The following is a 12569-nucleotide window of genomic DNA, read 5'->3' on the forward strand; positions in this document are numbered from 1 at the left end:
TTACACGGAGTCTTTATGGCAAAGAGAACATTTAGCAGCTTTGAATATTGGGGTATCTCCTTTTTACTCAACACAAGCATTCTAGACCCTATAAGTGAAACGGGGCTCAAGCCCTAAAAAAATCAAAGCGCAAGAAATTCTAAAAGGACTAGTTTTTGTTGCTGGGTTTTTTTTTTTTGTCTTCAGTGACATGCCCAGTTGTTGGTAGGGGAGGCCTGAGGGAAGGGTCACTCCCCAGTTTGTGCTGAATACTGCCTGGCTTGTCCACATCATCCCCCTGCCTCAGAGTAGCCCCCAGGAGGCCACAGGCTCAGCACTGGGGGCACTGCCAGCGCCCCAGCTGCAGAAGAGCTCCAGGCAGTGGGGAGGGGCAGGGGCACACAGGCAGGCAGAGAACAGCCTTCGCATGCAGGCTCGGATGGAAACGTGGGTGCCTCAGCTCAGGGGGGACCGGGCACAGAGGGAGATAGGAGTGGCAGGGCAGTGAAGGACATGCTTGGTGTTGGGGCTGCTGCAACACAGCACGGGGGCCTTGTGACCCTTTCCTGTTCCCTCTCTGACCCTAACTCCTCAAGCGAGTGTTGGGTCCCAATGGCTCCCCTACAAATGAAAACATTACAGGACACACCCAAGAGCTCCCCTTTTGGGGCTCCACAGGGCAGGAGCTGAAAGAGCCCACAAGGCCCCTCCCAGATCCCACCTTGTGTTCCACCCTCCCCTGGGGTGAAGTGGGGATTACTCCTGCCTAGGGCCTAGTCCCACCTAAACCTGCCCTCTGGTATTCTGGCAGAGCCAACCTTAACCTGCCCCTTGATTTTCTTCCCGCTTTGATTTTTTTGGGGTTTTGGTTTTTTTTTTTTTTTTTTTAATCCCCCTTCTTTCCTCCCTTCCCTCCTTTCTTCTTTCCAGGAATGAGACTTTCTGTGACTTTCCCCTCACAAGATCCCCCCTTTTCCCCTTGGTCGGCCTCCAGCAATGCGAGCACCACCCCTTCCCTCAAAGGAAACAGCAGGGGTGAGGACCCTGTCCACCCAAAGGGTCTGGCTGCTTCCGCCCCCCTTCCCCGCCCCACAGGGGGAAGCTGAGCCAGACAGCGCCTGCGCCCTCCTCTTCCTGTCCACTGACCCGCAGTTCATCCCATCTGAGATCTACTGGATAAGAAGGCATTCGAGTCCCCACTGTAGGTCCAGGTCCAGGCCCAGCCCTTCTCCAGTTTCCATCCCGGTGAGCGTCAACCCCCCTCTCCTCCCCAGGCTCACTTTCTTCGGTCCTTTGGCTTCCTCTCCTGTCGCCGGGCCTGCTGGTCAGCCAAGGTGCGGGGAATGAGGAGGACGCTGCCGTCCCCGGCGTACTGGAGTGCGTACTGGCTGGGCGAGTAGGGCCGCCCGTTCTCATCCCGCAGCCGCCCGAACACCTCCTGGTACAGGCTCTGGACCTTCTGCTTCATCTGCCGCAGGGACCGGAGAAACTCCACCTTCTCCCGCAGCAGCCGGGCTTTATCGCGCTGCAGGTCCTCCACGTCCCGCTCCAGGTTCAGGATGGTGTCCAGCTTGCGCTTGCGGCAGTTCTGCGCCGCCATCTTGTTCTTGCCCCGGCGCCGGATGTCGCGGATGAGGCTCAGCTGGGCCTCGCTCAGCTGGTACTTGGACAGCAGCTCGTTGAACTCCTCCACCGGCAGGTTGATGATTTTGTCATTGGTGAAGGGGATCTTCATGGCTCGGGCTCGATGCTCGTCCCGGCTCATCTGCTTGTCTAGGAAGTCGGCCTGCTTCTCCTTGCTGCCTTTCTTGAGGGCGCCGGGCGGTGGCAGGTCGGCGGAGTCGAGGGCGCTGGGCGCCATGTTGTACGTGTGGTTGTGGCCCACGTGCTCCAAGTAGGGCAGGCAGGAGAGCTGCGACGGGTCCTGGTAGCTCATGCGGCAGAACTTGGAGTATTCGGGCTGGTAACCCACAGCGCCCTCGGCCTCTTCCAGATCCAGGGTCTCAGAGTCAGAGCTGTACCCAACAGCACCTTCCTCAGAAAAGGAGGAAGAAGCTGAAGAAGAAGCAGAGGAGGAGGAAGAGGAGGAGGAGGAGGAAGAGGAGGAAGAGGAGGAAGAAGAGCTGCCTTCGGAGCCGCTCAGGGAGGAAGGGCTATGGCTGGAGTCCAAGGAGAGGCCTGAGTCAGAGTCGAACTCCTCTTCGAGTTGGGAGGCCTGCACGGGGTTGAAGCCCTCCTCGATGGCCAGGTCCATCAGGCTGATCTCGTCCAGCATGGCTTCGTCGAGCAGGCCCCCCAGTGGGTCGGGCAGCTCAGGGCCTGCCGTGTCGTTGGCGGTGCCGTTGAGCTGGGGCGGGAAGAAGAGCCCCGCCAGGTTGGTGGAGCCAAAGGTGGAGTTGAGGCTGGTGGAATTGCTGGGGACCAGCGGGAGCAGCGTGGAGCTGCTGGCCACAGGCAGGCTCTCCGCCTCGGGACTGAAGAGTGAGAAGTCCTGACTGCAGCCCCCCAGGGACGCCTGATGCAGGCTGACATTCTGATTGATGGGAGTGTTGGGGGCAAGGCTGTAGTTGGTGCTCAGGGGGTCTCCAGGAGGGGCGCTGTACAGGATCTCACTCGTCGAAGTGTTCACTTCCATGGCCTGGCAGGGGAGAAGAGCGTCACGGTTCACTCTGAGCAGACTCCCTCCCCCTGGGCTGCCAGGGGGGCGTGGGGAGGGGGTGCCGGCAGCAAGCACCAAGCACAGGCACAGCTACGTGGTGGGAAGGCGAGAGACTGGAATCCAGAGCCCAGGGTCAACTCCCAGTCCTGCTAGGTCCACCAGGCCTGCGAGGCCTGGCAGAGATGGGTGGACCCCACCCAACGCAGGGCTGCCCAGCTCCCAGCTATGTTTGGCCAGACTCCCCTACCTCCGAGAGAGAGGCAAGGAAAACACGCAACCCTGCCTACCTCTCCTCTGTAAAATCTGCACAGCCGTGGAGGGACAAAGCCCAGCTGTACCACCTGCCCTGTGACCATGGGCACATCACTTAACCTCTCTGAGCTTCAATTTCCTCACCTTTAAAATAACAAACACCTGACTGGATGACCATAAGGGGCAGGAGCTGGCCCCATCCGCAAACACACCGCACCAGTGTCCGGCTGTAGGAACCCTAAGCTGGAAGCATGCGCTCAAGCAATTATTTACCTCGAAGGAAGAAGGCATACCTAGGGGACAGTCCTGTTTCAGAAGGCTCAGCTCTAACCCGAACCCCACATCCTGACTGTACCCCCTCCCCAAGGAGACACCTGGACGATGACCTCTCAGTGTCCCCACTTCCCACGGATGAGAACTGTTCCCTTCTCTTCCCAGAGGAGAAAAATTTCGCAGCTGAATGGGAACACCCACTGCCCCACGCCCAAGAGGTTTGTGTCCTGTTCGGGTGATCCTACCTGCATTTCCATAATGGACATGAGATCTTGCCACTGCTGCTCCAAATCAAATGGCGACTCCGTCCCCGTCAGGAGAGGAGACAAGAGGTTGTTTTGAAGACCTGGGGGCTCGCTCTCACTAGGCACTGCTTCTGTTATGCTGGAAATGTCTGCTGGAAACTAGGGCAAAACAGAGGTTTTTAACGAGGGGAAGACAAGACCACTGTCGCGTTCCTCCCAGAGACTACCAGCTGAGGTTCTGTCTCCTCCTTCCTCTGAATTCACCCCTGTGGCCAGGAGCAGGCCAGCCCTGGGGGCTGGCCCCTTGGACAGCCACAGAGGGACACACGGCGTGCAGGCTGCCCTGCTGGCTCGGTGGGTGCTCCCTGGAGTCCTGCTCACCTCGGCATTCTCCCCAAAGGGGCAGGTGGCCTCCAGCAGCCTAAGGCACTCTTCCAGGGACAGGGCCGTCTGGTCCTCCCCACCAGGCACCTGTGGCAACAGCAACCGTAAGTCTGACTGACCTGGGCCTCGGCTGCATGCAGGCCGAAGCCTCTGCCCCAGCCTTTCCCCAGCCTTGGGGGAAGCCGAAGGAGGGCCGGAACAGCTGCAGGCCTACACTCTCCCTCTGTGCCCAGGCTGATGGCTGGCCCTGCGTCCCAAACTCCAGGAAAGACCAGAGGGAGAGTGAAGAATCCTGACAAATAGGAAGCTGCTAGATGCTTTGCTTCCTCCCTGCTGGTTGTCACCAAGGCCTGGCCCCTCTGCTTCTATTGCTCATCCACTCCCCCTTCCTCAGCCCAAGTGACTTAGAGACCCCAACCCAAAAGATACATTCAGGTTTATCCCACAGACAGAAGCTGCCTTCTCTAAGGAGAAGTTTCTAGAAGTGGGCAGAGGTGGGGGTACCTGTGCAGGGAAGCTCTCCCCAGTTTCTCCATCCACTAGCAGGTTTCGCGCCAGAGCTTCTGCGCCCTCGCCTGACCAGGTGTCCTCCTGCTCCGCTCCATCTCGTACGTCCTTATCCACATCCTGCTCCTTCTGGCGATGACTATAGTCAAAAATCTCACGCCCAGCCCCCAGGTCAATATCCTGTCGCCAAAGGATGTCAATCAGATCTATGTCCTGAAAGACAGATCACCGCGACTTTAGCTCTTGGATCTTCCTAGCATCACTCTGATTAGACCCGGGAATGGGGGGCAGCTCTCCCAGCCTCTGTCCCCTCTGTACCAACAAGGCTTCATTCATCCATTTCCAGATACCAGCCTCCATAAAAAATAAGAACAAAAAACAAAAAACAAACAAACAAAAAAAACGAGCTAGCAAAAATTACCAGCATGATCAACCTCAGACAAGCCTGTGGGCTTAGGCCCAGAGATACAGCCAGGCCAAAAGGCAGGGCCACCTCACCGCTACACCAGAAAGAAGGGGGAAGGAAGCAGGAAACACTTCTCATTCTGGGAATGAGAATCCCCTCGAACTCGGGTTTGTTGTAGGATGCTGGCCAGGCCAGGCAAGGGCGAACTGTCACGCAGAATTACTCCGAGGTGGCCAGGCTTGCATCAGCCTATGGTGCCATTTCATTTGCATAAAGGGGTGGGGTGGACCAGAGAGGAAAATCCCTGCATTTGCAACCACCTGCTGCCACCAATGACAACGACAGGCTGCCTCCAGCCCTTCCTCCAGCCATTCCCCCTTCCCTGGCTGAGGCAGGAGTCAGGCCGGACACCCACAACTCTTAAAGCCCAGGCTCACCTCAAGATCCATCCCTGCCAGAATTCCCCCTCTCAGCTGATCCTAGCAAGCTGCTTCCGTCTCAGGCAGTCAGCTGATTCTCACTGGGCACCCCACCCCTGCCAAGGCCGGCGCCTGGTGTCCCCTCACACCAGCACTCTCACTCCCTTCCTCACCACACCCCAGGCCTCACTGCCGCTCCATCAGTCAACCCACTCAAGGACATGGGCCCCATCACCGCTCAGCCACAACTGCCACCTCAGCCACCAAAATGCCTCCTTCCCACTCTGCCCTGGTGGCTCCTGTCAGTTCCTGCACCAACTGCCACCCCCAAAGCCACCAGCATAGAACCCCAATAAATAAGAGCCATTTGGCCTTCCTACACATGCCATCCCCCTGTGGCTGAAGAAACCCTGAACTCCTGGCTTCCATTCAGAGATTCAAAAAGCACTTTCCAGAAAGCAATTTCCTTACATGAGACCCCCCCACCCCAAGTCCTGACCAGGCACCCCTTTCCCACCGTAACCCTCCCAGATCCCAAGACCTCCCAGGTGTACCTCTCCCTTCAGTCTCCCCCACATACACCAACCTGAACAGAAGCCCTGGACCCAGGAGCAGAGGGGGGCTGGGCCACCCGGTGCCCAGCCAGCAAAGAGTTAAGGGGCCGGCTCCCTTTGGCATGGCCCCCACCACTGTGAGAGCTGCGGTCCAGGCGGGTCATGGTCTGCGAGATGAGCCCCAGGGCAGCTGGTGCCGGGAAGCCGGACAGGGGGCTGCAAGGAGCTCTTGGCTTGCAGGGAGCACACCAGGCTGGAAGGGTGGCCCCTTGCTAGCTCCAAGGGGCCCGAGGAGGGTGCCCCGCCCGTGCTGCTGCCTGGGCGGCCCAGCCCAGCCCCCTTCCTCCATCCTCGAGCAGCCCCCTCCCACCTCACAACCCCAGTTCCACTCAGGCACCCGGCAGCCCCCACCCTGAGCTCACCGCAGAGGCTGCAGTGAGATGGGACTCCCACCCCATGCTCCGTGCTCAAGCTGCAGAGGAGAGCCAGCTCCCTCCGGGGCCTAGCCTCCCGCTCCTCCCTCTCTCCCCCTCCCCACGCCCCCCAAACTTGTTACCTAGGCTGCAGCAAGGAGCCAATCCCCTCCCCCTCCCACCCGCAGGTCACTGCTGAGGCTGCGGAGAGCCAATCCCCTCCCCCAGGTCAGCAGCTGGGCTGCGGAAAGAGCCAATCCCCTCCCACCGTCGTTACCTAGGCTGCGACGAGAGCCAATCTCCTCCCCCAAGTCTCCGCTGGAGATGCGGAAGGAGCCAATCCCCTCCCACCGCCTGTTACCTAGCTGCAGCCGGGAGCCAATCTCTGCACCAGGGCAGCTGGAGGAGCTGCCGCAAGGAACCAGCCCATCCCTGGGCCGCCTCCGTCTCCTCAAGGAGACGCACCCAGGGGCGGGCAGCCCCACCCAGCCCAGTCAGCCAGCCGGGGTGGCGCAGTGAGAGAGCCCTGGGGGGAAGGGGTGCTCCTCTCCCTCCTGTCGCATCCTGCCTTCCCCAGCCCACTCAGGACCGGGCAGAAACCACTCCCGCAGCTTCTCGGGAAATCTAGCTCTTCTCTGCAAGTGGAGTTTTCCTGTTCCTCAGCAGGGCTGCAGCCGGTCGTCCTGAAGCCCAAGGATCCCAAGCCAGGCTGGGCAAGGACCCTCCCTGCACCCAGCCCCGCTGGCAGCCAGGGGCTCTGTCCCCCGACCCCAGGCCAGAGGACAGAAAGGAGGAGAGCCGCCGGCACACAAGCGGAGAGGTCATAGTGCCGGCCAGGCCTGCCCCAGGCAGGAGGGAGTCCGAGCCTGAAGGCCATACCCGAAGGAGCCGGGTGCTCCCCCACATCCTGGCCACACGTGTGCGCCACGCGCCCCGCTCACCCCAGCTTTGTTCAAGAGCTGCTCGGGCGGCCCCTGGCCCACAACCCTAACGCCAGGAAAATGGCACCCACAGAATCGGCAGCACGGTTCCACCGTCCATCCTCACTGCTGCACCCCTCGAGCCTAAGGTCAGGTCAGGGACAGTATGTTCTCCTTGGTCACAGACTACTCCTCGCGGGGAAAGAGCTGTACACAAGCCACCCCCTGCTCTGGGCAGAGTGCCAACCTCCAGGGGAATCCTATCCCTGACAAGGGCCTGGGCTAGGGCTGTCCATGGAAGCGGCCTGGCAGCGGGGGAGCTCTGCCACCCCTGGGGAGAATACCAGCTCCAGCAGCGCCTGTCACATGCTCTGGACCTGGGTATTTTTATCCCTGAGTTGCTGAGGAAATGTTGTTCTAGATGCGTAATAATCCTCCCTTCCCCCACACCCAGCCTAGGGCCCTCTGACCCACCCCCAACCCCCAAAGGGAACAGAGAAGGCCCGGGGTCAGGGACGGCACAACCTCCATGAAGGCCAAGAAATGGAAGAAAGTGGGGTCAAAGTCATCCCGTTCTGCCCCAACCCAGCCGATGACATCCATACCTCCCACCCCATCGCGTCCCAGGAGAGCTCCGAACAGGAAGAGGACTGGAGCTTCACGGGCAGAGCTCCCAGGAGCAAGCCTAGTTACACAGCCAGCCCTTGGGGAGCCACATGAGGGCAGGAGGATGGAGGCGGAGGCTGGGACGCATACTTCTTCAGACCACCATGCCAAGACTGAAGCCCATTTGAAGGAAAAGGACAGAGGAACAGAAAAAAGGTAAAGTTCCCAGTGGCACTGAAGAATCTAGGAACTGAGGCACTGCAAGGTAAGGAAAGCTCACAGCTCCTGTGCTCAGATACTTCTAGATTATCTGATCCTCTCAAAGAAGATCCGGTGTAAGGCAGCTGAGCAGAGAGCAGCCCTGGCACTAAGACGTGTGGGGCCAGATCCCTCTGCCGTCGGGGGCCTGTCCCTTTTCAGTAAGTTTCGCAGCATCCCAACTAGATGCCAACAGCACCTCTTGCAGTTGTGGCAACCAGAACTGTCTCTACACATGACCATCTGTCCCCTGGACAGGCAAAATCACCCCCATGGAACACCACCCACCCAGAGGAAGTCACAAGCTTTGACAGCCACTGACATTCAAAGAAATGAACTCAGTAACGGGCTCAATTGCAGGACAGGAGGCAGAACCTGGTCAGACTGGTAGGCAGAAAAAGACCTAAGACCTGTAGCACCTGTAAAACTTTCTACATACCTCCCCTCCTCCCCAGGACTGGGCTCTGGAAAACCCGGCCCAACGCAATCCAGCCTTCCCTTTCCCTAATGGCCAGGAGAGTGCAGCAGGCCTTTTCTCAAGCTCCTTAAGGCTGAGTGGCCAGGCCTGGCCCAAACAGAGCTGAAAGTGGTTTTATCATCACGTTGGTGAAGTGGGAGCAGCAGGAGCCGTTCACCTCCACAAAGGCAAGTGCCTCACTTTCTGCCCCGAACAGTGTGTCAGCCACGCGTCAGGAGCCGAAGACCTCTGACAGCTCCAAGCAAGCTGAGGTGGCAGAAGGCAGTTTCTCTTCTAGCTCCCAGCCCTCTCTCTCCTCCCTACTCCCTGCAGCAGGCCTCTAGCAAGGAATGGGAGCCTTGGTCCTCTCCTGGCCAAGAATAACTATCTAAATCTGCCCCTTGGCTCGGGCCCAGGAGAGCTGACTTATCAAGGACCTTACAACAACAGGTCTGACCACAAAGGAGGAGAATTTCAGGATATGCATGTGTGTTCTGATGTGGGGGAGGTACAAGGCAAGAGTCCACGAAGTATTTGTGTCTTAGCAACAGATACACACCGCATCAAAGCCCATCACAACACCACTCCCTCCCCCACCCCGGGGCCTCCAGCAGTCCTGTTGAAATCTAAGCAGTAAACACGCTGGCATGTTCTAGGAACCTCCCACTGCCCTGCCGGTACATTTAGAGGTGGGTCAATGGTTCAACACAAGGAAATGCTCCCAGGGCCCCAGGTCCCCCTCCTGCACCCCGCCGCTCCCGGTCAGACAATTCAGCTCATTCCTGCCAAAGAACAATGCCTGAGACCCCCCCCTCCCACGCCACTCCAGTTCTTTACAGCGGTCAGTACTGTGATCTCGCTCCTTCAGAACCAGCCCCCTACCCCATCCCCTCTCACCCACCCCAACGTGTGGTCACTAACCTCTTTGGTTAGGTCTCCACTGACCGGAGGGGCTACAGCTCCCAAATCCTCCAGATCTTCACTGAATCCCTGCTCCGTCTCGCTTTCTCGCACCCCGTTGTCTGGGCCTGTCACATCTTGGAGGCCACTGGAACTCTCGAGGGTGAGGCCTGAGCTGGGCTGGCTGCCAGAGACAGACCCCTCTGGATCCCGGTGGACGAGCCAGGCGTTGACCTCAGTGGTCGGCACCTGGAACCTGTCCAGGGCCCTCACCTGACTGAGGAGCCGCCGGGCAGTGAAGTAATTGTCCAGGTCTATGCTCTTGGGGTGGATACCATAGCCATCCAAGGTATTCCTCAGGTTGTGGAACTGGGTCTGAGTATAGGCAGAACTGGGCCCCAGGATGATCTCCCGGAGCGGGGGAAGCTGTGAGGTCAGGTAAGTATCCACGTCCACCCGCACCCCAATCAAACTCAGCAGAATGGTGAACTGGAGAAGTCCTTCCGTTAAGTATTTCTTCAGAGAAAGCATTGCTGAAGGACCAGAATGTTTATGCTTTTTGGTTTTTAAATCTTCCAAAAGACAAATCAAGGCCACTGCTCTGGTGCTCCAGCCAGCAAGTTACCCTCCTCAGGGCCAAACCCTGTATCCCACCCTGGCAGAACACAGGGGCTGAGCTCCCGGATGGCCTCAGAGGAAAGCACACCCTGTGAAGCCAAGGCCTCTCTCCAGACCACATTCACTTTTCCCTTCTCGGCACCTCACCTCAGCGTGTACAACTGTTGCTAACCCAGTCCAGGCTCTCAAGGCCCACGTGACTTACTGTCTCCACAGTCCACATACAGTCACTTCCTCACTCACATTAGTTGTCCTCTCTGTAGATTCCACTGCAGGCTGTTCTCAGGAACAGCTGACGGGCTGTTTTGTTTTGGTTTTTTTTTTTTTCCTTCTCCCTAAGGTTTATTTTCTTTGGCTGGAGCTACAGGCCTTTTGTCTTGGGTCAGAGTGTCCCGCCTCCTCCACACTTACCAGGGGGGTTTCCAGAGAAACCTGAAATGGGAATCACAAGAGCAACAGGATAAGATTCCAGAATTTTCACACCATGATCAAGGCAGAAGGCAGGAAACACGTTCAAATGCCACTTTCATATTTTATTGAAAAATAAGTCAATTACTTTCAGAAAAATAAAAACCAAAAATCTGTTATAAGTAGAACTACGAAGAGAAAATACTGCTCACAAAGGATCCCCCTTTCTGGATACTAAATTTGTAATACCCTAAAAGGTAGCTTGTTTGGATAAGGAGATAATGCCTGGGGCATCCAAAATATTTTACATGATGTCTGATTTACCAACCCTCCCCCCCCCCATCTACACACCACCCAGCTTCTATTTTTAGCTTGAGAAGCCCATTGCCTAACTTAAAGAAAAGTTGTATCCTCCATCTCTCAAGACAAAACTGCCTACAATCCCTGTCCCTTCCAGTTCTAAAGGGAAGGGAGAAACTAGTAATGGGAAAAGAGTATATGAGGACAATGTTCAGGACACCACTTCACAACAGAATAATGCCTTTTGTTTTCCCAACTTTAAAATATGGTTTCTCTTTCCTATGAAACCATAGGAATGGTGAGAGGGGGGATGGTGAGAGGTCTTGGGGGGGGGGGCGGGAAGCAGTGAAGCAGGAGGATTATTCCACCCAGAATTTGCAATAGGCAGGTTATATTTTCATTTATATGACCTTCTGAGCCAAAGCAGAAGGATAAGACCAAGTTATCAACCTAAACAGCCAAGTGGGGAAGGAGTAAATCTGCCTTTCAGTTACTGGTCTCTACTTCTGAGTTTCCATTAACCTCATAAACCAAGACGTAACTCTTCTCTTCACTGTCGTGACCCCCCTACCAACTTCATCCTAAAGGGGAAGAGTGACACACGGATAGGGACGGACGGACGGACGAATACACGAACGCGCGCGCGCGCGCACACACACACACACACACACACACCTTATTTGGTTAAAGTAAACACAACTGCGACCCAGAATTCCTGCTAACACTACCCTCCCATTCTCACGCAATTTATTACTAAAACCTCCCAAGAGACAAGTTCGAGAAACCGGACAAGGCCCCATAAAAACGAAGAAGGCCAGACGCCTCTGGTCTGAGCCCAGTCCCACCCCGCCCCGGATACCCGAGTCCGGCTGGGACCAAGTCGCCATGCCCGCTGTCGGCGTCTCGGCTTCTACCCTTCTGGGGCAACAGCGAACAAGTGCGACTCAGTCGGCCTTGACCCACCCTCACAGCCAAACCCCACCCCGCCCTCCGTCCCGATGGCCCCACCCCGTTCCAGGCCTGGGCCTCACACCACGCCTTCTCGCGCCCTCAGCCCTCCCCAGTCCAACCCACCCCGGAGCTGGCTTTCTCCAAGGCTTCGCGGCCCCTCCCTGCCAGGCCCAGGGCCCGGGCCCGTCGCGAATCCAGCTCGCCCGCCCGTTCCCGCCTCCTGCCTCCTGCCTCCTGCCCCTGGGCTCCACCCCGCCGCCCTTCACCCCACAAGCCTCAGTCCCGCGGGGCTGCGCCCGCCCCCCCCCACCGGCGTCGGGGAAAGGAATGTGCTTGATACCCGCTGCAGAGCTCAGCGTCCGCCGCTGCCGCCACAGCAGGCCCTCAGCCCGAGTCCCGGCCTTGCCGCCGCCACCGCCGGCCGGCCTAGAGCTCCCCAGCCTCCGCTTCCCTCCCCGCCCCCTCCTCCCACCTCACTCGGAAGCCCGCCCTCCGCGTCCTTCCTAGGACCACGTTTCTCCAATCAGCGAGCCGAGACTGCGGCCGTCGCCGGATGTCACTTTGATTGACAGACAAAAGAGCCCAATGGCTGAGCGTGCCTCCTCCTTCCTCTCCCGATTTCCCAAGACTGACATGGCCCACAGCCCAGTGCGTACATAGGCCCGCCCCGCGGCGTGGGCTCACCAATAAGTGGTGCGAAGGCCTTATTGCCCGGCATTCTGGCCCCTCCGCGGTGCGTCGGCCTTCCGAGGTACTATAGGTTGGGCGCGGAGTAAAGTGTGCAAGCTGAGCGCTTTCAGTGCATTCCTCGGATGGGGAATAAAGGCTTAGGACCGGGGGTGAGAGCTGGTATCACTGCCGGAGCGCGGAATTCTACCCGCGCCCCGAAGGTTCCCACGGTGACTTGCAAAAGCCCAGTGAGACCTGAGGGGGCCGAGGCGGGACGCAGAGCATGTGTTCCCCGCGGTGGCGACGCTCGAGCCGCCATATTGGGTGCTGGCAACGGAAACCGCTATTGCCGCTTCCGCTCTGTGCAGGCCTGGCGCCGTGGCCCGAGCCA

At 58.1% G+C, this 12569-nt stretch overlaps 1 protein-coding gene across 10 annotated transcripts; it reads right to left on the reverse strand.

Moving 5' to 3' along the window:
* Positions 1-166: 166 nt before the first annotated feature.
* On the reverse strand, positions 167-12354 carry NFE2L1 (nuclear factor, erythroid 2 like 1). 10 transcript variants are annotated; one of them, XM_032319943.1, is made up of 6 exons: positions 12194-12354; positions 9254-10282; positions 4297-4512; positions 3790-3879; positions 3409-3567; positions 167-2617 (listed from the first exon to the last, which is right to left on the reverse strand). In XM_032319943.1, exons 2-6 carry the CDS (start codon positions 9761-9763, stop codon positions 1256-1258), a joined length of 2337 nt encoding a protein of 778 aa, XP_032175834.1. In that variant the 5' UTR covers positions 9764-10282; positions 12194-12354; the 3' UTR covers positions 167-1255. The 10 variants fall into 10 exon arrangements, with proteins under 10 accessions (XP_032175834.1, XP_032175832.1, XP_032175835.1 ...); XM_032319941.1 differs by lacking the exon at positions 12194-12354 and adding an exon at positions 11850-11986; XM_032319944.1 differs by lacking the exon at positions 12194-12354 and adding an exon at positions 11418-11786 and having other exon boundaries at positions 4297-4479.
* Between the last annotated feature and the right edge of the window lie 215 nt (positions 12355-12569).

This window comes from Mustela erminea, chromosome 18 (assembly GCF_009829155.1).
Source record: "Mustela erminea isolate mMusErm1 chromosome 18, mMusErm1.Pri, whole genome shotgun sequence".
Lineage (NCBI taxonomy): Eukaryota > Metazoa > Chordata > Mammalia > Carnivora > Mustelidae > Mustela > Mustela erminea.